Source organism: Ursus maritimus, unplaced genomic scaffold, assembly GCF_017311325.1.
Source record: "Ursus maritimus isolate PB19 unplaced genomic scaffold, ASM1731132v1 scaffold_23, whole genome shotgun sequence".
In the NCBI taxonomy this organism is placed as follows: domain Eukaryota; kingdom Metazoa; phylum Chordata; class Mammalia; order Carnivora; family Ursidae; genus Ursus; species Ursus maritimus.
The window spans coordinates 31,002,144-31,029,745 of record NW_024424786.1 but is presented as its reverse complement, the minus strand read 5'-3'; the positions used below and the strand labels follow the sequence as shown (position 1 = coordinate 31,029,745).

The 27,602-nt window shown below is 38.8% G+C and overlaps 1 protein-coding gene across 3 annotated transcripts in view; it reads left to right on the top strand.

Moving 5' to 3' along the window:
* FNBP4 (formin binding protein 4) overlaps positions 1-27,436 on the top strand; it is a 35,648-nt gene extending 8,212 nt beyond the window's left edge. For 2 of the 3 annotated variants that reach the window (XM_040639101.1, XM_040639103.1), the window contains exons 7-17: positions 1,450-1,791; positions 2,738-2,948; positions 6,408-6,529; positions 7,417-7,521; positions 9,309-9,442; positions 10,426-10,613; positions 15,364-15,674; positions 15,805-15,949; positions 17,626-17,966; positions 23,674-23,831; positions 26,382-27,436. In XM_040639101.1, coding sequence (XP_040495035.1) covers positions 1,450-1,791; positions 2,738-2,948; positions 6,408-6,529; positions 7,417-7,521; positions 9,309-9,442; positions 10,426-10,613; positions 15,364-15,674; positions 15,805-15,949; positions 17,626-17,966; positions 23,674-23,831; positions 26,382-26,472 — 2,148 coding nt within the window. In that variant the 3' untranslated portion in view covers positions 26,473-27,436. The remainder of the gene's footprint in view (positions 1-1,449; positions 1,792-2,737; positions 2,949-6,407; positions 6,530-7,416; positions 7,522-9,308; positions 9,443-10,425; positions 10,614-15,363; positions 15,675-15,804; positions 15,950-17,625; positions 17,967-23,673; positions 23,832-26,381) is intronic. The other variant, XM_040639102.1, reaches the window with a different exon arrangement.
* The last annotated feature ends 166 nt before the right edge of the window (positions 27,437-27,602 follow it).

Genomic DNA, 27,602 nt, shown 5'->3' with positions numbered 1-27,602 from the left:
ATCCAGTTTAGTAGTTCTTTTGGAACTTTAGGGTGTATCACAGAGGCTCGTTCGGTCATTGTGAAGGATGTGGGAGCAGCCAAGCAGGCAGGGCTTCAGAGCTTCTTCTTTGCTTCAGAATAGCTCTATTTTGGGGCCCCCGCATAAGTTTTTTGTTTTGTTTTGTTTTTTTGTAATAAAGATAAGCTACCTTAAAAATTAAAAACTATTTTTAGTAAAATGAGCATTTCCATAGATTCATCAGTAAGACAAAGTAAGTTGTACCCTGTAGTACGTGTGTTGAATTTTAATTTATCTTGAATTTTATTTTTTTTATTTTTTTATTTTTTTAAAGATTTTATTTATTTATTTGACAGAGATAGAGACAGCCAGCGAGAGAGGGAACACAAGCAAGGGGAGTGGGAGAGGAAGAAGCAGGCTCACAGCAGAGGAGCCTGATGTGGGGCTCGATCCCATAACGCCGGGATCACGCCCTGAGCCGAAGGCAGACGCTTAACCGCTGTGCCACCCAGGCGCCCCTAATTTATCTTGAATTTTAAGTGATGGGTTTGAATGGGGAGTATAGTAAAAAGTACTTTTTAGGGGGCGCTTGACTGACCCAAGTCAGTAGGTAGAGCATGTAACCCTTGATCTCAAGCTCCATGTTGGGTGTGGAGCCTGCTTAAATAATAAACACACACACACACACACACACACACACATACACACTTCCAGAATAATTTGGTATTTATAACTGTAGGAGGGAAGTAGATTAAATATTACCCCAATGAAGGAAATGGGCACTTTAAGTTTAATCACACATTTCATTTTAGAATTATTTCACTTTCCTCTAAATCACCTTTCTAGCATACCTGTGAAGTTACGTCATTATACAGAAGAGTGGAGATTTATCCAGTCATATGTTGAGTTGACAAAACTCAGATCTTATTTATTTTTTAAAATTCTGCTTCTGCTAACCTGCCTTTAGACTTGGAAAATAGGGGGGAAGATATGTATGAATCCCACCGAAAACTAGGTTCTAGTTCAAACACTGCTTTCCTAAAGTAACAGTGTTTGTATTATGTTCACGTAAGGAAAATGTACAAACATATGTACTAATCTGTTGGTAGTCAGTGGTTTTTAAGAATACCCAGTGATTGGGGGTGCTCAGTTGGTTAAGCATCTGCCTTTGGCTCAGGTCGTAATCCCAGAGTTCTGGGATCAAGTTCCGCATCAGGCTCCCTGCTCAGCAGGAAGTCTGCTTCTCCCTCTCCATCTATACCTTCCCCCCCGCTCATGCTCTGTCTCTCTCTCTCTCTCAAATAAATAAATAAAATCTTTAAAAAGAAGAAAAGAAAATCCAGTGATTGAAAAATATAGTCATTTTTAGCATGAACAAATTGAATATGTATTCAGGTGAGGTGTTTTATTTATTTTTTTAGATAAATGAGATTATTTTATTCTTTATAGGAAGTAAATGAAGGAATTCAGGCTCTCTCAAATAGTGAGGAGGAGAAGAAAGGGGTGGCAGCATCACTGCTTGCTCCCTTGTTGCCTGAGGGAATAAAAGAGGAAGAAGAAAGATGGAGAAGAAAAGTAATTTGTAAAGAAGCAGAGCCAGCTTCAGAAGTGAAAGAAGCAAGTACAACAGCAGAAGAAGCAGCAACAGTAGTAAAACCACAGGAAATTACATTGGACAACATGGAAGACCCTTCTCAGGAGGATCTTTGCAGTGTTGTTCAATCTGGAGAGAGTGAAGAAGAAGAGGAACAAGATACCCTTGAGCTGGAGCTTGTTTTGGAAAGAAAAAAAGTAAGGTTTTAGAGCTTTTGTTACATGTCTTTTCTCCCTTCAGTAGTAGTAGACCCTGGGATCGTTGTGCTCGGTTTACTGCCATTTTTGGGATTTTGTTTTTCTTAACCTTTTGTCTAGGTATGTTTAGGCTTCTGTAATAAAAACTTGAACTGTGGAGTTGTAGTTCTTTTGGTTCCTGATGATACTTTTGGTAGTTGACAACTATCAAAGAAAACAACTATCAAACTAATAAAGACTGATACTGCTCTGATTTAAAGATAGATAGATACAGTGAATAATGTATCTTTTATTTAGCTTCTTAACAAATGAGCATTGTAAATTCTTGATAATAACTTGGTTTTTAACCCAACAGTTAAAGTACGGGTTGACTTCCAGCGATCACCCATGGGATTGTTCACATAGTTAAAATGGGCCTTGTAAAATTAAGAGGAACCAATAATTTCATGTGCTTTCCTTTCAAAAAAGATGGCCCACAGGAAACTTCCCTGATTGAGAACTTGATTTTTACCTATTTTCTGCCCTGATTTTTCTTGGAACAGTTTCATCTACCGCTACTTTGAGTATGAAGCAAATCTTAATGGGTGTTATAACAGCAATATCTTCTTGAAGCTTTCCCCGTTTTGAAAATTTGAAGCTATGGAGAGGGACAGGCAAAGTTAGACTTTATTGTGTTCATACATTGGAAAATTAGTCTCTTAGTGGATCTCTAGGACCTATCCCCTTCAAATAGGTATTTGTCAACTATAATCATGAATAAGATTTACTGGATACTAATAAAAAATATGAGCATAATGTTTGGCTCTGATGGAAAAATATATTAAATACTTACTGTCCTCAAAGGATTTTAATTCTCATAATATGTGGTTATCATTTTTGGTATTCACAAATGTTTAAATGTTGATAAACAGCTAATGACACTCTAACTTTGTTATGTTCATCCTAGGCAGAGTTACGAGCCTTGGAGGAAGGAGATGGTAGTGTGTCAGGGTCTAGTCCATGTTCTGACATCAGCCAGCCAGCATCTCAGGATGGAATGCGTAGACTTATGTCTAAAAGGGGGAAATGGAAGATGTTTGTTCGAGCTACAAGTCCAGAATCTACCAGTCGGAGTTCTAGCAAAACTGGACGAGAGACTCCAGAAAATGGAGAAACTGGTAATTCGTGTTTTACTTTAAACTTTCAGAGTTGAGAGATAGAGAGTGGAAATCCTTTCCCTTTTTTGATTCCCACTTCAGCAAAAAGAAAGAGATAACACTTACCCTTTTATGGGAGTGCTAGAAAGGAAGCTTCCTGTCACTTCTCTCCTTTTCCTACTCCACCTCCATTGGAGGAGTGAGAGTTAAGAGTTGCCATCCATTGGGTTGTAGATTCACTACTGACTGGGGACTATCTCAAAAGCAGAAAAGCAAGATTGACTCCTCTTTTTTAAAAAATGCTACTACAGTAGTCTTGATCTGTGTTAAGCCTACGGGCTCTCCTTAGCTCACTGTTTACAGTTGGTAAGCAAGGCAGGCAAGGACCACGTCTGGCAAGCCCAGCGTCGTCTGTGCTCTCTCTGTGTACAGGTTGCCCAGCCTCTGCTTAGTTGTTTAGATGGATTGGTCCTTTCATGTGGACCCAGCTTATCTCTGTTCAGGGTAATGTAGAAGAGACCCTGCTGCATCTTTCTAATCTATTATCAGAACTGGTATCTTGGGGTGCTTGGGTGGCTCAGTCAGTTAAGTGTGTGTCTTCTGCTGGGATCAAGCCCAAAATGGGGCTCCCTGCTCAGCGGGAAGTCTGCTTCTCCCTCTCCCTCTACCTCTCCCCGGGTTGTACTTTGTCTCTCTCTCTCTCAAATAAATAAATTAAATCTTAAAGAAAAAGAGAACTAATATCTTAATCTCCATTTGGCCCTAATTCTGTAGTGGAAAATTAACAGTAAGATTTGAGCACCAAACCTTATTAGTTTGGCTTAGCCTAACAGAAGATACCTTTATAGCTTATGGTTAAAAAACAACAAATAAAAACCAGTAATAAGTAAATGCAAACATCCTTGTTTGATTTTTTTCTTTTCAGTCAACAATATAGAAGAATATGAAGTAGAAATCTAAAAGTCCCCCTTCATCTTTTTCCTATTCTCATTCTCTACCCCTGAAGTCTGTTTTCTCTGTCCTTTGACTATATTCTTCTAGACCTTTTCCTCTGTGTTCATTTTCTAGTTGTGTATGTATGTGTAATATATACATGTAATATGTAATTTTTGCCATAAATGAGATTAACCACATGGATTGTTAGGTGACATACTTTTTTCACTTAAAGCGTTTAAATTATTTTTTTTAACCTCTAAGTAGTATAGATGTTTTCATTTAACTCTTTTCTATCAATGGACATTTAAGTTGTGTTCATGTTTAACTCTTCAAAATAATATTGCATTTGTATCATCCAGTAATACCTACAAGCCATTCAAATGTTCATCCAAGATAGAATGGATAAATTCTATTGTGTTCTTTTTTTTCCTTTTTTTTTTTTTAAGATTTTATTTGAAAGAGCACGAGCAGAGAGTAGGTGGGCAGAGGGAGAGGGAGAAGCAGGCTCCCCACTGAGCAGGGAGCGCAATGCAGGGCTTGATCCCAGGACCCTGGGGTCATGACCCAAGCCAAAGGCAGATGCCCAAACAACTGAGCCACCCAGATGCCCCAATTCTAATGTATTCTTGCAATTGAATACTAAACAGCAGTGAAATATGAATGATCTACAATTAGTATGAATCAACATTATTCTAAGAAACAGTAGTATTAAATTTAAAAAGCTACAGGAGAATGCATATGTTAACATTCTGTTTATATAAGTTGGAAAATAGGCAAAAATACTGTGCTTAAAGACCCATCCATGATGAAACTAAAGGAAAGTACTTACACCATTGGAGTAGAGATCACTATGTCTGGTGTGGATATGATAGCAGAGGCACTGTGAACTGCAGAAGTGCCAGTGATAGCCCTTCATACTGCTGGGTTGTAGTTACTTGAGTGCTTACTTCATTCTTTATATTTATTATGACACTTAACAATAAAGACAATGCTATAATAAACATTCTGGTATATATGTCTTTATGTAGATTATAGTGTCATTATAGTATAGATTCCTAGAGATATATTGCTAGGTCAAGGGGTCTGTACATTTTAATTTGATAGATACTAATTGTCCTCTAAAATATTTTAGTCTTAGGGGTGTCTGGGTGGTTGTTGGTTGGGCATCTGACTTCGGATCAGGTTGTGATCTCAGGATCCTGGGATCGAGCCCTGCATCAGGCTCCATGCTCCGTGGGGAGTCTGCCTCTTCCTCTTCCTCTGCCCCTCTACCTGCTCATGCTCTCTCTTTCTCTCTCAAATAAATAAAAAAATCTTTAAAACATTATATTCTAGTCTTAGAGCTCTGGCGGTGCTATAAATTGTTAAATTCTTGTACCTACCACCAAATGTAAGATGTCTAATATACTAGTGAGTTATAAACCAATAAGAGAGAGGTTGGTTTCAATTTGAAAATGCAGGAGTATTAATGATAAAGAGCAAGGCCATTACATGATGAGGTTAAGTACTTAAGATAAACTTTGAGGCTAATAAAAGCTGTTGAAAGTGATTTAAAGGTCACATTACTTCTTTAGATCAAGGATTAACCAGAGTCAAGAAAAAACTTAAATTGGTTATTTTTCTTAAAAAATGACTGATAGGGGTGCCTGGGTGGCTGGGGCGCCTGAGTGGCTCAGTTGTTAAGCGTCTGCCTTAGGCTCAGGGCGTGATCCCGGTGTTAGGGGATCCGAGCCCTGCATCAGGCTCCTCTGCTGGGAGCCTGCTTCTTCCTCTCCCACTCCCCCTGCTTGTGTTCCCTCTCTCGCTGGCTGGCTGTCTCTCTCTCTCTCTCTCAAATAAATAAATAAAATCTTAAAAAAAAAATTACTGATAGTCTCATGACAGAATGATTTGCATTGTATATGTGGGTTAGTTTGGTAAGCAGGTGGTAAGCAAACATACCAGGGTTCATATCTGTTACTCCATTTAAGTTGATGGTCAGCTGCTTCTCTTTTGATGATTCCCACTAACAGACATCACCAACCAGAAGAGTAGGTGCGTCCAATAAAGATTGTCCACAGGTCTTAACCAGTTCAGAAATAAGGTTATCAGGTAGTTTAAAATTTATGTTTCTCTGATTTTAAAAGCCTTTTTTCAAAACCCAATTCATAAAGAACCCTTATATATCCTTATACAAGGATATATATCTTAGGTTTGATATGTAGCCTTTAAAAGTAATTAAAGCAGTGGTATTCTGGAACAGGAGATTAGAAAAATTAAACAGATGAAGAGAAAGGGAAAGCAGAGACTACAGGGTAATGTAAAACAAATTAAGTGTTATTTATAGACCTTTAAAGAAACATGATTATAAAGGATAAAGTTTTTTGGCTTTATAAAGACAGTAGGTAGATAAGTCATTAGGGTTTCTTTAATAAGGAAAACAGGCAAAGGAAAAAGAACTAATAACCTTTTTCAAATATCTTTGCTACAGGGGTAAGAAAATATATATGGGATACTATGTTAGTATTGGTCCTTTTATTTAATTTCACATGGTTTCTTTTGTAGTAGTTGGTGCTGACACTTCAGAAAAAATAGATGAGAATTCAGACAAAGAGATGGAGGTAGAAGAATCTCCAGAGAAGATAAAAGTACAGACAGCGCCTAAAGAAGAAGAACAGGATTTGAAAGTATGTATATTATTTAATACAGCTTGACAGATAAATATTTTTAAATTGGGCAGCCATTAAAGTACATTCTCTTTTAGCAAGTACAGTGACCTTTACTTATCTCTATATATAAATGATTTATGTAGTTAGGTGAAAAGGTCATATTTCAGGCTGAAACATGGAATTATAAGACTGACTTGTTGCAGAGAAATTATCTAAAATTCTAAATGCATTAATTGCTTTCTTAAAAGGTAAGCCTTCATTGGGAAGCAATAACACCTTATCAAACGTAGGCTTCTCTAGTTTGGAAGTACTGAAGAGCCCAAAAGTCACAAATTTAATTCCTGCATGAACTACTTGTCCTTACACAACGGTAAATTTGGTTCCAGTTTTATTTCAAGCCTGATATGACAATTGGACCACCTAAGTATGAGGCTCTTTAAGGATGATCTGTTGGAAAAACTATTTAGCACAGTCATTTGACCTGAAAGAGTTTATCCAGTCACTGACTAGTGTGCAACCATGTGAAAGGGACTGGGAGAATTAACTTTTTTTTCAGTGTGTAGATAGTAAAAGCAATTAGTAATGCATAAATGATAGTTTGGACACTATTGGGAATTGTATCATTTAACAGCTCTTTACACCTGTTGAATCCTGTGTTGTCTCAGAGTACATACGCATTTAATTTCTCTAGACTTGTTATTATTTATCACTTGTTATGTGAATTAATTTACTTAAATTAGAATCTTCTCTACATAACTGTTTAGATGCAGCTGTTTAAGAAGGGCTGTTTCTAGGCACACCCATTTTTTTAAGCATATTTACGAATAAATGAAAGATTTTACATAATATAGGAAATACTGCTGATTGAATTTTATTTATTCCTTTTTTTCTTTCTTGCATTACAGTTTCAGATTGGAGAACTGGCAAATACCCTGACAAGTAAATTTGAATTCCTAGGCATTAATAGACAGTCCATCTCCAACTTTCATGTGCTGCTCCTACAGACTGAGGTAATTTAGCCATTTTGGGTATAGTTGGTCTTAGAGTAAAATGCTGTATATGTGAGGCATTTGTTTTACCTGTTTTATTTTATTTTATTTTTTTAAAGATTTTATTTATCAGAGAGTGAGAGAGAGAGACTATAAGCAGGGGGGAGGGGCAGAGGGAGAAACAAGACTCCCTGATGAGCAGGGAGCCTGACATGGGACTGGATCCTAGGACCCTGGGATCATGACCTGAGCTGAAGGCAGACGCTTAACTGACTGAGCCATGCAGTCTCCCTTGTTTTAATCCTAAATTTTAATATTTAATGTTGGTGCACATTTGAACTACCAACCCAGGAAATAAAACTGTGTTTTAGCTAAAGCAAAATATGATTATGAAGATAAATACTGAGATTGAGATTTTGTGTGTGTGGATACCACCTTCAATAGGCATATATTTTATTTAAAAAATTTTTTTTGTGGGGTGCACCTGGTGATTCAGTCAGTTAAGCATCCAACTTGATTTCGGCTCGGTTATAATCTCAGGGTGGTAAGATTGAGCCCCACATGGGGCTCAGTGTTAAGCATCAAGTCTGCTTCTCCTTCTCCCCTCCCCCACTTGTTCTCTCTCTCTCCCTCCTTTCCTCCCTCTCTCTCTCAAATAAATAAATAAAATCTTTAAAAATATTTTTTTTTAGGGGCGCCTGGGTGGCTCAGTCGTTAGGCGTCTGCTTTTGGCTCAGGTCATGATCCCAGGACCCTGGGATTGAGTCCCGCATCGGCCTCCTTGCTCAGCGGGAAGCCTGCTTCTCCCTCTCCCACTCCCCCTGCTTGTGTTCCCTCTCTCGCTCTCTCAATCTCTGTCAAATAAATAAAATCTTTAAAAAAATATATATTTTTTTTTAATTTTATTTTTTATTATTATTTTTTAATGTAAGCTCTATGCCCAATGTGGGGCTTGAACTCAAGGCCCTGAGATGAAGAGTCGCATGCTCCACTGGCTGTGAATGGGCATGTATTTTAATATAGACCTGTTTTCTAACAGTTCTATTGACAGTGATCAGATGAGGCCATGTAACGTTGAAAGACTTATAAGTGCTACAGGATTATAAATCTATTTAAGAAGAAAAGTTCTGGGGGCACCTGGGTGGGTTAGTCGGTTGGGCATCTCCCTTTGGCTCTGGTTGTGATCTCTGGGTCCTGGGTCAAGTCCTGCATTGGACTCCCTATTCGGTGGGAAGTCTGCTTCTCCCTCTGCGCCTCCCCCTGCTCATGCTTGCTCTCTCTCTCTCTCCCCCACGTGAATGAATAAAATCTTAAAAAAAAAAAAAGGAAGAAGAAAAGTTCTGAGTCCTCTTTGTAACCTGCCTAGTTTACAGCATGACAGGTTACATTTTAGTAAGGAGCTCTTGTAGGAAGCTGACTTCCATAAGGACTGAAACCTTTGTTTTTGATGAAGAACATTACTGAACTGAATGAACTATCACCAAACGAAGGTACAGTTGCTAGGGAATTAATATAGTCCAAAGGGGAAAACAAAAACTGCGGCTCATTTTCACAGGTATTGGAGAGGTGGCAGTGTAAAACGTACTGGATACTGGAGTCCAGTCTGATTTTTCAGAACTCTGCAGAGCAAACAAGATTTTTTATGAAATTAAGACAGGATTTTATTTTATTTATTTATTTATTTAGGTCTACTCTCTTTTTGTGAGAATATAGCAATACAGTCATGGACTAGAAAATAAGTTCCTTTTACTTCTGCCTGCTGTAATAACAAGAAGTCTTTAACTTATTTCTCCGTTTGTTGATTCTAGACTCGGATTGCAGACTGGAGGGAAGGGGCTCTTAATGGAAACTACCTTAAACGAAAACTTCAGGATGCAGCAGAACAACTAAAACAGTATGAAATAAACGCCACTCCTAAAGGCTGGTCCTGCCACTGGGACAGGTACGCACTCTTCTCCCCTTTTCACCTTTCACCTTTGACATCTCAGACATGATTTGTGATCACCACCACCTGACGACATGACAGCCTGTCTGGAGACTGAGAGCAGCTGCAGTTAGCGGTGCTGGGCAGGCAGAGCACCGCGAGCACTTACAGAGTTTGGGCCGGCCACACGGAGAAACAAAAAACAATGTTTAAAGTGTTCGATGTAACGGATTTTTTCCCAAGATGGACAAAGCTGGTTTTTACTCTCCAGAGTGTTGTTGCACGGAGTAGGGCGGGCTTGGGGGTTAAGCGCATGCGAGAGCTCTGTGCGCTTTACAGGACCTCTGGAAGCAACTACTCCTGATTAACCTCGGTGAAGTTAAGGAAAGCTTCGTGCCTGAAGATGTGAATGAAGAACAAGATTACTATCTTCTGCCAGCAGGTCAGATGAAAACATTTCTTTTTATATTTGGCTTTTCTTGATTTTTTTTTTCGTTATTTGAAATCTTTGCTCTTTTATTTTTCAGCTCCCAGATCCTCTCCCTCTCTTTAGCTTTCACTGTGTTTGATATCAAGAGTATGAAATGTGAATTCCACGGTCCAAGAGGGGAAGAGTCACCTTTCGCAAACTTCGTTGTTCTCTTCTTTGGAAGGGAAATTAGTGTTCTAGGAGATTGAGTCCCTTCGTTAATGAAACTTGAAACCCTGTTAAGCATTGGCAAAAAAAAAAAAAAGTGTGAGAGGTGTTTTCTAAGTCATCTGTTGGAATGAGAGGGCTCAGGGCTGTATTCACAGAGCTGCTGGCAGTGCAAATAGCTTTGAATTATCCTTGGTTCTTCATCCTCAATTGTCAAAGCTCTTTGTTGCCTTTGTGAATAGCAGTCCATTAAGAAGAGGTTCGTCCCTGTGAGAGCAGACTGCTGTCCTGGGACAGGACCAAATGGAAGTGTCTTTGTAGGAGAATGGGTCTTAAAACGTGTGTTTTCTTTCTTGTAATTTAGGGATCATAGACGATATTTCTATGTAAACGAACAGTCGGGCGAGTCTCAGTGGGAGTTTCCAGATGGTGAGGAGGAGGAGGAAGAAAGCCAAGCACAAGAAAGTAGAGACGAGACTCTTCCTAAACAGACCTTGAAAGACAAAACTGGCACTGATTCAAATTCTGCAGAATCTTCTGAGAATTCCACAGGTGGGACAATTTACCCTGTACTAATTGGAGAGAAATAATTTTGGAGAAAAAAAAGACTCGTGTTGATATCATAAAAGAAGAAAATAATTCAAATCATGATAAAAATTTCTAGTTAAAAAATAGTGGCTTGACATAAAATTGCAAGTTAATACTGAAGAAAACTAAGGCAGTGACTGCTTGGAAATCAACATACTATTAATATCAGACCTTGCTAAAACATGAAATGATGAGCCAGTATATTTGATTTTAAAAGAGTGTCCCAGAGGTGCTCCCATCTGCTTGTTAGATGGGATGCTTCCTGATTCATGCATCATTTAATAAAGCCAATTAGATCTTAACAACAACAACAAAAAGTTTGTCCTATAACCAGGCTGTCATGCTTTAGACAAAGCTGTGTATCCACTAACAAGAATGCAAATTAATGTTAAGGAACTAGCAGCTGAATTGTCAATATGTGGGGTGATAATAGGAGATTTTGTTCTGTCTTTCTACAGAAAACTTAGTCTGTTGAATTGCAGCCTCATTTTTCCACTCCACTCATCTTGTAAGACATATGGTTGCTACAAATTAAAATGTTCTGAAGAAATGTATGAAACCATGACCATTATTTCAGAGATGCAAAATAATTGGTGTGGTGCAAATTGGCAACAATATTCTAGTATAAAACAATCAGGATGGCTCTCAGTGCTTTTAAAGTTTTCATAGACGTCTTTAGTTTTGTTGTATACATTTTTAAAAAGGCTTTCATAGTTCCTCAGTTACTTTGAGAATCTGAGAGCTTCTCTAAAGAGAATGGCTTGTTTTCCACATTATGGAAGAAGATGTTTTTTTTTCCCCCTCTGAATCCACCATTCTTGGAATAACAAAAATAAGTGAATAGTGAAGCATAGTAAAGACTATGATTAGCAACCATTTTGATCTAAAAAACTGGTAGCTCTTTGTTAAAATGATAGGCGATAAAGCAAGAGTCTGTGGTTTGGCTTTTAAAAGAATAAACCTTTGAAGATAAAGACATGGAATTTGTTGGTAACATAGAGAGTGAAGAGCTGAATTTTTTTGACCTCTGCTTATCAAAAATGGTACTTCATATTCAGTTGGCTCCCTGATCCCAATCAAAAAGTTCTGATAATGTACCAAATGAAAGTGGTCATGTTACCAAGTGATTTTGTCCATTTCTTAAATACCCAGGGATAATTACCAGATCACTGAATAAAAAGCCACATTTGGCTGCAGTGATAATTTTGCACATAGCAAAAGGGTGTTTTTATTCTACTTCATATTTCAGAGATATATGTTCTCAAGTTACAGGGTATTTAACGTTTTCACGGAGAGATTTTCTTTTAATTTTTTTTGTCCTCATTCTTTTGGTGGTAATGATAGGTATGTCTCATAAGTTGATTTTATTGTTTGCTTTTTAGTAATGAACTGAAGAGGCTTGATGGTGGTTCTGGGAAGGAAATTCCACTCCTGGCCATTGTCTAATGTCCCTTGTATGTTACAGAGCTGAATATTATAGAATTACCAACTCTTCAAGTGTTCTGTGAACACCTTAGAGTTATTTTTTCTGTTTGTTGATGACACAGTTGGGTACTGTCTGGTAAAGGGAAGACTTGGAGACATTCCTGTTTGATTAAATAAAACTAATTATGCTGTAGGAAAAAGCCACTGATAAACCTGCTTATATTCTTAAGCCTCTTTAATGAGAGCCACTAAAACTTGATAAACTTGATTTAAATAAAACACAAATCTTGTACTAAGGTCTTTGGGATTCGAGAGCATTTCTGACCCCTGTTTTAAGCCTGTAAGGAAAGTTTATTTAATATATTCTGTTTGTCATCCCAGCAGTGGTTAAAACCATCTTTTAAAGAAGAAAAATCACTACATTGTACGGAGCAAGGAAGTTCCCAAGTTCTGTTCATTTTTAATCCTTGTTGTTTGAATTTAACATCATGTCTCTAAAGACAAGTGATATTTGAAGATATCTAATGTCTGTCTTATTAGGCTTTGTCACTTAGATTACATTTAGCTGCTTTTCATAAGTCTGTGGAACTATTTTTGGTATAATAAGTTCTTGCTTTAAATTGCTAAAATGGCCTCTTGGTTCAAAATAATAAGCAGAAGTTCTCTCTTTGGAAGAACATAAGAAAACAGTAAAGGAAGCCTGCCTTCAAATAGAAATAAAGATGCATAGAACAAAATGGGTTCTTGAAGAGCTCAAAATTTGTGTCCCCACCCTATTCTAAGCCTGTGGTTTTCAAATTTATTAGCGTATGATAAAAGCTGTGTTTTACCTTTAATCTCTCCTTGGACTTCAGACTTAAATGTCTTAAATGGCAAAATATACTAACTGGGTTGTATTTAGAAACAGAGAAGCATCATGTAATAGGACATCCATGGATACTCAAACGGAGATTTCTTAAGTTGTGTTTAAACTAAAGGAGAGAATTATCAGTTTTAAGGCACAGCTTTTGTGTTTTGGGATTCAAGTATTAACCAAAAATGCTCCTTGTTTGCTGCTACATTTATCAAGTCTAGTTTGTCTCATTTACATAAAGTTTAATTCTGATTAGCTTTGCTGGAGGTTGTAACTGATTAGCTTTGCTGGAGGTCGTAAACCACATTATTATTATTATTTTTTTAAGATTTTATTTATTTATTCGACAGAGATAGAGACAGCCAGCGAGAGAGGGAACACAAGCAGGGGAAGTGGGAGAGGAAGAAGCAGGCTCATAGCAGAGGAGCCTGATGTGGGGCTCGATCCCATAACACCGGGATCACGCCCTGAGCCTAAGGCAGACGCTTAATCGCTGTGCCACCCAGGCGCCCCATAAACCACATTATTAGCCTTGAGCCTGTATTTCCTTGAGTTGCTGTGCCTAGCGGCACATTACCATCATAAACATAACCTGTGTTGCATTATTCTTCTAGATGAGAATATGTAAAATTCAACTTACTCATTTACTTACCAAATGTTATTGAAAGTTTAGCAACAGGACGTTTGATAAGTCATTAATCTTCGGTATTTATTACCTTAGTTCTGTAATCTTGATGTTTTGTTATCCTGTAATATAGTAGACTGCCTGGTCATACGCAGACTTTATTCATCTAAAAGTTAGTGTGTGAATTCATATTAGATGACCAAATATAAAATTTTAACAAGGCAGTTGAAGTCTTTAAGCTGAAAAACTGCATTCTTGTTTTCTAGTGATTATTTTCTCAGTGCTCTTTTCCTTTAAGTAAGCAATTTCTCAAAACAATTACAGTAACCTTGTGAATCATCTTCTTAAAGTCTTTTACATAATATATATCTGCTCCATAAAAACTAAAGCTATCTTAAAAGCCAAATGGTTAATGGTGGCTTTGGTTTTACCTTGTCGAGAACCAGTGTGGTGTCTTTTGTGGCAGCCAAGGTAAAGGGTTGTACCCTTGTCCTAGAGCCTTTTGTAATAGCACCCTTATTTAATCCCCCACTTTTGACTGTGAAATTTAACAGGTGATTGCATTTGGGTCTCTACTCCATGAGAAGTGAGATTTATTCAGCTGTGATTTCTAAAGCTCTTAGACCCCTGGCATTACCAGGACTTCTTAGTAAAATAGCACTAGACTAGAAGTCAGACTTGGCCACTGAGAGCTGTATGATCTTGGGCAAGTCATTTTCCTCCTGGGTTTCATTACCTTTGAAGTGAGAGAGTTGAACTAGATGATTTCTCATGTCTTTTCTACTCCTAAATTCTATGATTTTTAGGGAGAAAATTCCCTTCAACATTCCTGGGATATATAACTAATAGTCCCATATATTGTGAAACTTTCCTATTGACGATAAAGAGGGATGGGGAAGGCTACAAGTAAGTATATCCTCCTATTTTCTCTAACCTTTAAAGCTTTTCCCAGGAAAGAAGGGATAGTAATTAACTGGCTTTTGCAGAATTTGCAGGAAAACTGATCCTGCAGCTTTTTAGATATAATTTCTTAACTCAGACTCCAGCATCAATTTCAGATCCTCTTCATCTTCAAACACCTCTTTTGTGTGTGCCTTCATTATCATTTACCTTGAAGATTTGTTGTTCTAAATTTACCTTTTCTCATTACAGAAATAAAAAAAAATTACCCTTCCTGATTTGTGTTGCTGTGATTTAGCAAATGTAATTCATAACCAAAGGTGCAAAGGAATGATAGAGTTGATGAGAGCACCTTGCAAATGGATTTTTAAAATGTAGTAACTCAAATTAATTAAAAAGGGTAGATTTCAAAACAGGTGTTTTGAATGAGTACTTCTCTGGGTCATCCCCATTCAGTCATTTACCTCACTAAGAAGTAAAATAACATGGAATCAGCATTGCAAATGCACATTATTTATTCCCCTCTTCTCTTTTGAAGTAAAAAAGACCCAGAGTGTTGCCTTCTAGTTGTGTATTTTGAAACTGTGAATGTTTGAAATAAAAAACTTCAGGTTCAGATGACCAAATTTCTCATTGGCTTGATGAGGTGTGCTTCATTAGTCATAAACCTGGACCCAAAGAACAAGACTAGTACGTAATTTAGCTGGGGCAAGTGCTAACTGTGAGGTTCATAAATTCATCTTTCCATGGTAGTCATTTTTGAACTGAACTGCTTAACGTTTCAGTGACCGCAATGTAGAGTAGATGCCTGCGGGTCTGATTTTGTCTTACTAGTCACTTGAACGTGGCTGTGAATGCAAGCCACAGAGTTTTTGTCTTGTCTTTTCCCTGACTCCTGTTTGTTTTCATAGGTTCTCTTTGTAAAGAGTCCTTTTCTGGCCAAGTTTCTTCTTCATCACTCATGCCACTTACTCCATTCTGGACCCTCCTTCAGTCAAATGTGCCTGTGCTTCAACCTCCATTACCTTTGGAAATGCCACCACCCCCACCTCCGCCCCCAGAATCCCCTCCTCCCCCTCCTCCTCCCCCTCCTCCTGTAGAAGATGGTGAGATCCAGGAGGTAGAGATGGAGGATGAGGGAAGTGAGGAGCCTCCTGCCCCAGGAACAGAGGAGGATACTCCATTGAAACCTTCGACACAAACCACAGTTGTAACTAGCCAGGTGAGAAATACTGTTTGGCATTTTGAAGAGTTTCTGGGGACCGGGGCATGGTTTGACACCATGTTGTGTATTTTAGAAGAGGATGTTTAATCAGGGATTTCAGCCACTAACTAGATTCTCTGTGTTTCAGAGTTCAGTTGATTCTACCATCTCTAGTTCTCCGTCCAGTAAAGCGATAAAAAGAAAAGCTACAGAAATTAGTACTGCGGTAGTTCAGAGATCGGCTACCATTGGTAGTTCTCCGGTACTCTACAGCCAGTCAGCTATAGCTACAGGTAAACATTGTGATTAAAATGTTTTCATCAGTGTATTATATCTTTGTTTTCAGAATTAGATGTCATAAAAGGCTTTTAGATGTCATGTGAAGGCTTTTCATTTTTTTAAGTAGGCACCACTCCCAGTGTGGAGCCCAGTGTGGGGCTTCAACTCAGCAGCCTTGAGATCAAGAGTCTGACACTTGGGGCGCCTGGGTGGCACAGGGGTTAAGCGTCTGCCTTCAGCTGAGGGCGTGATCCCGGTGTTATGGGATCGAGCCCCACATCAGGCTCCTCGACACTATGAGCCTGCTTCTTCCTCTCCCACTCCCCTTGCTTGTGTTCCCTCTCTCGCTGGCTGTCTCTATCTCTGTCAAATAAATAAATAAATAATCTTAAAAAAAAAAAAAAAAAAGTCTGACACTTAACCACTGAGCCACCCAGGCAGCCCAAAAGCTTTTCATTATGAAAACTCTATATATGTTTCTTTCAGTTACTAAAAACTACTATGTATCTTTCTGTATTGTTTTCTGTGCACTTACATGACTTCAGTAATTTTGATTGTTTAAGTACCTTAATGCTGGGGGCGCCCGGCTGGCTTAGTTGGTAGAGCATGCTACTCTTGAACTCAGGATCATGAGTTTGTTTGTTTGTTTGTTTGTTTGTTTATTTTTAAGATTTTATTTATTTGTCAGAGAGAGCACAAGCAGGGGGAGCAGCAGAGGGAAAAGCAGGTTCCCAGCTGAGCAAGGAGCCTGATGTGGGACTCCATCCCAGGACCCTGGGATCATAACCTGAGCCAAAGGCAGATGCTTAACCAACTGAGCCACCCAGGCATCCAGGATCATGAGTTTAAACCCCACGTTGGGCGTGGAGCTTATTTTAAAGCAAAAGAAAAAAAAATTCCTTATTGATAAAGTATTCAGAAATATTTTGCTATCAGAAAATTTGGCCTACTATGTGTATATGTATATATTTAAAGATTTTAATTTTTTGAGAGAGAGAGCACAAGTGGGGGAGGGGCAGAGAAACAGACACCCTGCTGAGCAGGGAGCCTAATGTGAGACTCAATCCTAGGATCCTGGGATCATGACCTCAGCCAAAGGCAGATGCTTAACTGACTGAGCCACCCAGGTGCCCCTGTGGCTATATATTTTTTTAAAGATTTACTTACTTAGCTTAGAGGGATGGGGGGGTGAGAGAAATTCTCGGGCAGACTCCCTGCTGAGCGTGTAGCCCCTCGCAGGGCTTGATCTCACCATCCAGAGATCATGATCTGAGTCAGATGTTTTTGTTTTTTGTTTTTGTTTGTTTGTTTGTTTTTAAGATTTTATTTATTTATTCGACAGAGATAGAGACAGCCAGCGAGAGAGGGAACACAAGCAGGGGGAGCGGGAGAGGAAGAAGCAGGCTCCTAGCGGAGAAGCCTGATGTGGGGCTCGATCCCATAAGGCCGGGATCACGCCCTGAGCCGAAGGCAGACGCTCAACCGCTGTGCCACCCAGGCGCCCCATGATCTGAGTCAGACGTTTAACTGACTGAGCCACCCAGGTGCCCTGTGGCTGTATTTTTGAGCAAACGGTATACTGACATCATTTTGTAGGTGATCTAACCCCCAGTTCTCTTTTTATCTTTTCCTTGTTTTTGCTTTGTCACAATGTCCTTCTTATAGTTTCATTTTATGTTTTCTGTGTTAGGTCACCAGGCAGCAGGGATTGGACATCAGTCTGCAGGGATTGGACACCAGGCAATATCAGTTAGCCATCCAGCAACAGGAATGGGTCATCAAGCCAGAGGAATGAGCCTACAGTCAAATTACCTAGGACTTGCATCAGCTCCTGCAATTATGAGCTATGCCGAATGTTCTGTCCCAATGGCAGTGACCGCTCCCACACTGCAACCAGTTCAGGCCAGAGGGCCTGTGCCTACCACTGCCATTATTGAACCACCACCACCACCTCCTCCTCCTCCTCCTCCTCCACCACCAGCTCCCAAAATGCCGCCACCCGAGAAGACCAAAAAAGGAAAGAAAGATAAGGTATAGTAAATCTGTCTAATTTTCTATTTAAAAAAATTTTAGGGCGCCTGGATGGCTCAGTCGGTTAAACATCTGCCTTCAGGTCATGATGCTCAATGGGCTGAGCCACCCAGGCGCCCCATGATTCATTTTTTTTTTTTTTAAATCCATTCTGGCAGTATATGACTTTTAATTGGAGAGTTTCATTTATATCAGTAAATTACTAATTTATTATCAGTAATTACTAATATGGAAGGACTGAATGTTACCATTTTGTTACTTGTTTTCTCTATATTTTATAAAGCTTTTTTTGTCCTCGTTTCTTCTCTTAATTTTGTTTAATTTTTTCAGTGACACATTTTGATTCCCTTGTCATTTTTTTTTTGCATATATTCTGTTTATTTTTTTGTGGTTACCGTGGGTATTATATATAATGTGCTTAAAGTTATAATAACCTATCTTGAACTGATACACTCCAATGGAGACAAAAACTATACAGCTGCATCCCACTCCGTTATTGATGTTATAAATTACATCTTTATATATTGTATACCCATTAACATAGATTTGTTAATTATTTTTATGCTTTTGTCTTTTAAATTCTGTAGAAGAATAAAAAATAGAGTTACAAACCAAAATCACAATCATGCTGGTTTTTATATTTGTCCATGTATTTTTACCAGAGAACTTTATATTTTTATATGACAAGTTACTTTCTAGCATCTTTCATTTCAACTTGAAGGACTCCACTCCTTTAAGCATTTCTTATAAGACAAGTCAAGTAGTAATGAACTCCCTCAGCTTTTGTTTACTTGGGAACATCTTGTTTTTTATCCTTATTATTGAAGGAAGGTGTTACCTGGTATAGAATCCTCAATCGACTTTTTTTTTTAACTTTACTTAAATATATCATCCTACTGTCTTTTGGCCTACACCATTTCTGCCAGAAATCCTCTGATAATCTTTCTGAGGATTCCAGTCACTTTTACCCCCCTGCTTTGTAGATTCTCTTTGGCTTTTGACAAGTTATGTCACAGTGTAGTCTTTTGGGATTTATCCTTCATGGAGTTTGTTAGGCCTCTTGGCTGTGTCTATCCATGTCTTCTTTAAATTTAGGAAGTTTTTGGCTTTTTCTTTTCTTTTCTTTTTTTTCTTTCTTTTTGAAATAGTCTCCCCATCCAGCATGGAGCCCAGTACAGGGCTTCAAACTCATGACCCTGAGATCAAGACCTGAGTTGATATCAAGAGTCAGATGCTTGAGCGACTGAGCCATCCAGCACCCTGTGGCTGTTCTTAAAATTAGCTCTGCCATTTTCTTTCCATCCTCCTGGTACTCCCATAATGCATACATTGGTCCACTTTTTGGTACTGTAAGTCACTTAGACTCTGTTCACTTTGCTTCATTCTTTTTCTTTTTTGCTCTGCAGACCCAATAATTTCAGATGACCTACCATGAATTTTATTGACCCTTTCTTCTGCATATCAGAGTCTGCTGTTGAGCTAATGAAATTTTCAGTTCACATTTTTCAACTTCAGAATCTCTGTCTGGTTTGGATTTTTTTATGTCTGTCTCTTTGTTGATAATCTCATCATATTCATGTATAATTTTCCTGATTTCCTTTAGTTCTTTGCCGGTGTTTTCCTTTAGCTCTTTGAGCACATTTAAGACAACTGTTTTAAAGTCTTTGGTATGTCTTAAGCATGTGTTTATGGTTGGTTTCTAGAGATTTTTTTTTTCCTTTGAATGGATGTGTTTCCCAGTTTCTCTGTGTGTTTTGTGATTTTTTGTTGTTGTTGTTGAAAATCAGGCACTTGAGAAAACAACTCTCTCCCAGTCTTTGCGGGACCCAGGCTATATTTGTGGAAAGACCTTCATTAATGGGCCCTGCATGAAGGCTCAAGATCTTTTCAGGCCTTTTCTGGGCATTTGTATTCCCTGGATTTGTGCTTTTCTTTTTTTCCCATTCCGCTATATACACTTAATTTTAATTTTCCTGAGTCTCACACCTTTTATCCTAGAAACCTTACATGCTGTATAGTATTCCTATCTCCATAATCTCCCGCTCCCAGGTATCCACATGACTACAGTTTCCCTATGGTTTTCACATGCCACGGTACCTGCCACTGCCTTTCATGGCTTTCAACCTGGGATCCAAAACATACTGCCATTCCTGCGTGAGCTCCAAGTTAGGCAGTATACAGAAACCAGTCATTCAGGCAGCCACAGACAGGGTAGGACATTGCACACTTTTCCTTCCCTCCTGAAGGAGGGAACTGAGAATTGGCTGTTTCAGCCCAACCACATGGGAGAGGGTGGTGTAAGGGCAAGCAGACATGCCACAGAATTTCCTACTGTTTTGAGTGGGGCTGCTGCTGCTTCTTCTAATCCTTTTATTTTTTTTCCAAGATTTTACTCTTCCATAATCTCTACACCCAATGTGGGGCTCAAACTTACAACCCCGAGATCAGGAGTGGCATGCTGTACCTGCTGAGCCAGCCAGGCACCCCAAGTTGTGGCTTATTGATTGAATGTTCTCTTGGTTACTATAGATTTTCAGCTCATTTCCAGAGTTACCATAAAGCCATTTTAGTCAGTCTGTATTATTTTTACAATAATGTTTCTGTGAGGAAACGGCCTGGAGCTTCATATTCTGCCATCAGTCTGATGTCATGTCACACTCATGGGCACTTTTGAATGTCCTGATCACCCAAAGAAAATTTCTTATCAGCTTTTCTCTGTGTTCGCACTTTATCTCCTGCCTCAACTGTAATCTTTTGCCCTGGGGGTCAACAGGGCAAATTCATTTGCCTTACCATGGTTCAAGGAACCTTCTTGAATGGATTATGCATTCACACAAACTGGACAGTGGTTCCAGATTAAACCATTTGTCCAAGTTGGTACCGTGGTTTCAGAAATTATCTGGGGGGCACCTGGGTAGCGCAGTGGGGCGCCTGGGTAGCGCAGTCGTTAAGTGTCTGCCTTGGGCTCAGGGCGTGATCCCGGCGTTATGGGATCGAGCCCCACATCAGGCTCCTCTGCTGGGAGCCTGCTTCTTCCTCTCCCACTCCCCCTGCTTGTGTTCCCTATCTGGCTGGCTGTCTCTCTGTCAAATAAATAAATAAAATCTTTAAAAAAAAAAAGAAATTATCTGGAAATGAAGTGAATATTATAGAAGTCAATAATATCAATTAAGACAATGTGTAAAGTAGATTAATGTCAAGCTCCATACTGAAGTACACACAGTTCTCCTGAGTCAAAATACTGTTTACCACCTCCATGTCTTTACTTTGTCCACCAGTCCCAATACTGTTTGTTCTTAACACAAGTGTTAGAACAACCAGTTCTCAGGGATCATTTCTCTTATGAAGCTTTCCTTAACACTCTTCCTCCAGCCCTCCAGAGATAATTGCTTCCTCCTGTTTTCATGCAGTTAAGTAATTTTTTAGCCGGTCATGCTTTTATGGTCTTATAAATAATAGTTTGGAAAATCCAGAATTCTAACTTGGTGTAATATATAATTTTTACATACTTGATATTAAAACAAATGATGGCCTATCTCCTTGTATGCAGGCCATTTTAAAAGAATATAAAATAGGGGCTCCGTGAGTGGCTCAGTCACATAAATGTCTGACTCTTTGTTTCGGCTCAGGTCATGATCCTCTGTCAATGAGAGATCGAGCCCCACATGGGGCTTCTCGCTTGGTGGAGTCTTCTTGGGATTCTCCTCTCCCTCTTCCCCTCCCCACTATGCATGTGTGCGCGTACTCTCAAATAAATAAAATCTTAAAAAAAAAAAAAAAATAGGGGCACCTGGGTGGCTCAGTTGGTTAAGGGTCCAACTCTTGATCTCAACTCCGGTCTTGATCTCAGGGTTATGAGTTCAAGCCCCACATGGAGCCCACTTTAAATATAATAATATAATAATAATAATAATATACTTAATGCCTCATGTTCAAGAATACTTGAAATGCATGTTTTCAGTCTTTTTGCTGAGGAGTTTTGTGTGCAGCTTACTAGAAAATAAACTAGAAAATAAGTCCTAACCATTCAATCTTTAGTCATCTGAGTGCAGTGTCTTCCCATGAAAACATGCTTAAGCAGCCAGTGCAACTCTATATCCATGGTTTTGAATGTGATTGGCAATAAATAACTTCTAAAACATGACTAAATTCCCCATGACTGGTCGGAATCAAATGTGATAAAAAATAATTTTTTTGTCACAAAACCCAATAGAAGTCAAAATGAAACCACAGTGACTCTACCCAGAGCTTCGTTTTTTCATCATGTTTCTAGTGTTCAGTGAAAGGTTATACCTCAATGAGCCCTCTGTGCACATGTGACCATTATTAGTTAATGTCACTTTTTACTCAGTTGGTTCACTGCTAAGCCAGAATGGGCTGTTTTGGAGCTTGCTGGAAGGGTGTGTATGCAGTGTGAGGCTGTACCACAGGTGGCGTGACAGACTGGAATGTGGGAAGGTGTGCGGAGCTAAAGGTGTAAGCACAACAGATGGGTACTAACCCGAACTCTGAATTACAGTCAAAATAGGGTATTGAGTTAGGGAGCTAAGTAACAGAAGAAAGACTAAAAATATGAAACTTATTTTCTCAGATTTTTGAAGACTTAAGAGATGTCTCTCAGGTGCAGGCAGGAAAAACAGGTTGGGCCCCCCGTATGCCCAGTCCCACCTGAGCACAGCAGCAATTACTCACCTACCACTCACGCGCCTGCTTGTCGTGCTTAACGGCGTGTCACCTGGTCAGCTCTTCAAACACACAGCTCTGCTGCTCTTCAAAAGACAGGGGTAAAATATTTTTAACAGTGATTTGTCAGGCATTCTCCTTAGAAGCTTGGGATTCAGTGTGAATCCAACAAACCAGTCCTGTTTTTATGGAGATTCCCTTCTGGAGGGCTGGAGAAGAAGGGGAAATGGGGTTGGGCTAACAGATAGGCAAGTATGTGCACGTCTGGTGCTTTAAAATGCAGTGACAAAAAATAAGCAATGTTAGAGGACAGAAAGTGGTCTTTGGGAGGTGGGGCTGTTTCAGATGGGGTATGCTCAGGGAAGTCCTCTTTGCGAGAGTGCCATTGATCAGAGGCCTGAAGGTAGTGAGAGCAAACCATGTTGGACGTATATAATTCTACTTTTGCAAGTATCACCAGCATTTGTTTTGAAAGTACATATTTTTTATAGACAATTTAGAAAATGAAGTTGAGCCAAAAGAAAAATAAAATCTCCTCTTAGAATTAATCTTATTAATATTTTGATGTATCTCCTGCTTTTCTTATAGTTGTTGCCATTGACTGTGTTGCTCTTTCCAGAAAAGCTGGCCATTTATTTCTCAGCTCTATTTTTCACTTCATGTGAACAGGGCATCTATTTAAAATTTGCCAAAGGAAACACTGTAATTCTGAGCTAAGGGCAACAGTTTTGAATTCCATAGAATAATGAGGCTACAGGAAATTTTTCTGACCTGATTTAATAAAAATACACTTAAACTTTTTCAATTTTTTTTAACAGTTTTTAGATTTTCAGCCAAGCATTAGGTTTATAGTTGGTAGAAATTTTTGGCAAGAACTTACAATGGTATTTATTTTCTGTGTTTCTGTCCTTTTGATTTTAAAGCCCCCTTATTCCTTGATCTAAAAAGAGATCGTGATCTTATGTGGCTCTCATTTCCATATTTTATGTATTATCTTCTTTCTGACCTTTAACCTTTGCTCTAGGCAAAGAAGAGTAAAACCAAAATGCCGTCTCTGGTAAAGAAGTGGCAGAGTATCCAGCGTGAGTTAGATGAAGAGGAGAACTCTAGTTCCAGTGAAGAGGACCGGGAATCAACTGCACAGAAGCGAATCGAAGAGTGGAAACAGCAGCAGCTGGTCAGGTAAAAGAGAGCCCACGGAGGAGTGGGTTGTGGTGGTGGTTTTAGAGCAGAAGTCATAGTCTTTGAATCACAGTCCTTACTTTTTGATATTTTTTACAAACTTATCTAAAAGTTTATAATTCACAGTAATGTTTATTTCCCTGTAAAAATTATGATTTACCCTTTTTCAAAATTAGAAATACCAGAGTTTTAACACTTTATCCTACTAATTGTTCCTCTTAAGCAAAGGAGTGTCTTTAACTCTCGGCATACCAGGAAAAACAAATGTCCTTTTTACCATGTAGATCTAATAGACCCTTTTTATAACTTTAAAAAAAATTATTTTACAATAATTTACAGAAATTAAAAGGAGAGGGGCTGGCTCAGTCAGTGGAGAATGGGACTCTTGATTATGGGTTGTGAGTTCAAGCCCCACATTAATATACTTAATGCCTCAAGTTCAAGAATACTTAAAATGCATGTTGGGTTGCAGAGCTTACTTAAAAAAAGACTAAAAAAGAGAAGGGGAGAAGACTTCTTTAGAGATTTCACTAAGAATTTAAACATAACTCAAATATTTTTCTTTATTTTCCTGGTTTTGAAGGTATGTAGAGTAAACTGAGCAACATTCTTTGAATGCAACTAATTGTTCAGTTGTCATGCGTAACCTGGAACATACTCATAGTAGTGCTACCATATTTCACATCCGTCTCGGATAGGTTCTAGCTTATCATTACTTCTGGTTCTTACACTTGCAACATTAATGAAAACATTTGGGTGAGAATCACCATCTTTTGTTTCATAATTCAAAACATTTTTATTTTTAGATACATAAACACCAATTGGAATGGTCATTGTAAGGAATTTTTTTGTTCCTAAAATGTCCGTTTCTCCAGTTATTACGTACCTGCTTTTAGCATTTGTCTACTTCGGAACCCTCTGAAATAAATTGTAGCATACAGCATCATAAAACCTGAAGATTCCTCTCACGTGTCATTTTAGGGAAAGGAGATAGTCCTGGTTCTCGTTACAAAATAATTGGGTGATGTTGTTCCTTTTTTTAAAGATTTTATTTATTTATTTATTTGACAAAGACAGAACAAGCAGGGGGAGTGGCAAGCAGAGAGAGAGGGAGAAGCAGCCTCCTGCTGAGCAAGGAGCCTGATGCAGGGCTCCATCCCAGGACCCTGGGATCATCACCTGGGCTGAAGGCATCTGCTTAACAAACGGAGCCACCCAGACACCCTGATGATGTCTCTTTTTAATGAGAATATTGTATTTTCTTTTTGTTCTTAGAAATATACTGTTCACTCATCAGTCTCAATTTGAGAAAATTCTTCTAGGATATGGTCCTCTTAATACCCATAGTCTGAAATTTTACTTACCCAATAAGTTTTACCATCAAAATTAGAATGTACAATGCCACTGTCTGTCTGCCTGCATTTATCTTCTGGCTTGTCTAATATTTGCGGGGTGGGGGCACCTGGCTGGTTCAGTCGCTAGAACATGCAACTCTTGATCTTGGGGTTGGGAGTTCACGCCCCACGTTGGGCATAGAGCTAACTTAAAAAATAGTAGTAATAATATTGGGGTGGGAGGGAACTATGAAGATGTTGCCTCCAGACTTTTTACTTCCTTGAAGGTTGTATGCTCTTTGGGGCAACACAGTAAGAAAACTGAGGGGTGCTGTTAGTGACAATTTATTGCACTTTTGCCTCATCCTTGTATGTGATTCCATTATTCAGTTTTCTTATTATCTTTTTGTCTTTTTTTAGTATTGCTGGGAATTGAGTAATGATTAATTCCTATAATGATGAAATAGCAGACTATTTCAAGATGATGGGTAATCACAAAGATTCTGTAATTAGATTATTTCAGATTTATAAAAGTGTCCAGTGTATCCATTGTGGTTATCGTAAGATAGAGTCTGAGCTTCATCTATTTTGAAAATAATTGAATAAGCCATGAGGTATCAGTCCTCACAAATAGTTAGAACTGTTCAAAAGAGGGGCGCCTGGGTGGCTCAGTCGTTAAGCGTCTGCCTTCGGCTCAGGGCGTGATCCCGGCGTTCTGGGATGGAACCTGCTTCTTCCTCTCCCACTCCCCCCGCTTGTGTTCCCTCTCTCGCTGGCTGTCTTTATCTCTGTCAAATAAATAAAATCTTAAAAAAAAAAAAAAACTGTTCAAAAGAGAATTTCAAAAACAATAGATTCAGAGGTTCCTGATGCTAAGTTGAGAGTTAAAATATATCTTTCCTAAAAAATTGGAACTCTTCAGGGCCAAGATGAACTTTGACAAGAACTGTTGTATTCCTTAATGTGGCTTTAATGGTTACAGGAGATAGATAAAAATAAATATGCACTTACGTGTTCTTAAAACTGTAGAGAGTGTGTGTGTCTTTGGTTGATGCATCAGAATTAAAAAATTTGATGAGTATATTGGTACTTAGTTGAGAAGCTTTTGAAGCACATTCATGAACAAAGATCAGAGTTTCAGGGTCAGGTAATGGTTTTTGTGAACAGTTTCCTTCTTTTTCTTCCCAGTGAAGTAATCTGTATGTTGTTTTCACAGTGGCATGGCAGAAAGGAATGCTAATTTTGAAGCCCTTCCTGAGGACTGGCGAGCAAGACTGAAGAGGAGGAAAATGGCTCCAAACACATAGTTTTGTGGGGGGAGGGGGATTGTTTTTTTATTACTGATTTTTTTCTTTTTTGTGTTCAGTTCAGAGTCTTCACCAGTTTTACTGTTGTCAATAAACTATAAATGTTATGAGGGAGAGCATATGAATTTCCTGGGCAAGAGCATACATGTACAGAGTTTTCATACTTGTGAAATGTAATTTTTCTGTTTTGCTGAAGGGTGAGGTTGACCAAATGCTTTGATCTGGCTGCCTTTATTCTCACACTGGTAAACTCAGCGTATTGGGTACATTAACCTCATCGATCTGGAACATGTGATTCAGGAGTATGATTACCTCAGCAGAGGACTCACTGACGAAAAGTGAAGGATTTCCCGTCTCACAGAGGCTCATTTAGTTCCTAGTGTGGCTCTCTCTCATTAACTTCTACTCCAGAACAAGTGCAATTAAGAAGGCAGCTCTGTATTCTGTTTTGCTTAACTGGGATTGTCGGAATCTGACCTCTTAGCCTGCCACCCCTGAAGTGCTGAGGTGTATTGAGGTGTTTACCTTGTGCTGACAGATGGCCACACTCGTTAGAGAACTCTTTCTCACAAATTCTAGAACTGGTAGCTCCGTCATTTCACACACTAGTGGCGTATTCAAATTTCAATACAGGCAGCAGCAGGTGTTCATATCTTTAATTTTGAGGATTTCCCCCTCATGTATGTGGCAGTAAATGTAACAAGAGCCACTGTATGTATTAATGTGTCTCCGTTGTCTTACCTTGTTCCAAAATTCACCTCCCTTTTATGTGAATGTACTCTGCATAAGATTCCAGTATTTAAAAAGCAGTTTACTGTTCTGTACTTTCTCTTGTATCACAATCAGGTAAAAGTCACTTTAAACTGAAGAAACGGCAAATTGTGTTTTAAAGCTGTTTGTATTTCTCCAGTTTCTGGCCTTGTAAATTTGTATATAGGCTCTAATAAAGCTTTTTTTATACTTCTGATTGGTTATCCTTTTGCTCTGCTAAGGCTGTTATTTCATGATTGTGTAATCAAGACTTGTTTTAAGTCCAGTCTTGTTTTTTCTTATCAAATACATCATAAGGCATGTGTAGACGCTGAAGAACAGCTCTCAGGAAAAAGAGCAGCAGCAGGAGCTTGAGTCGG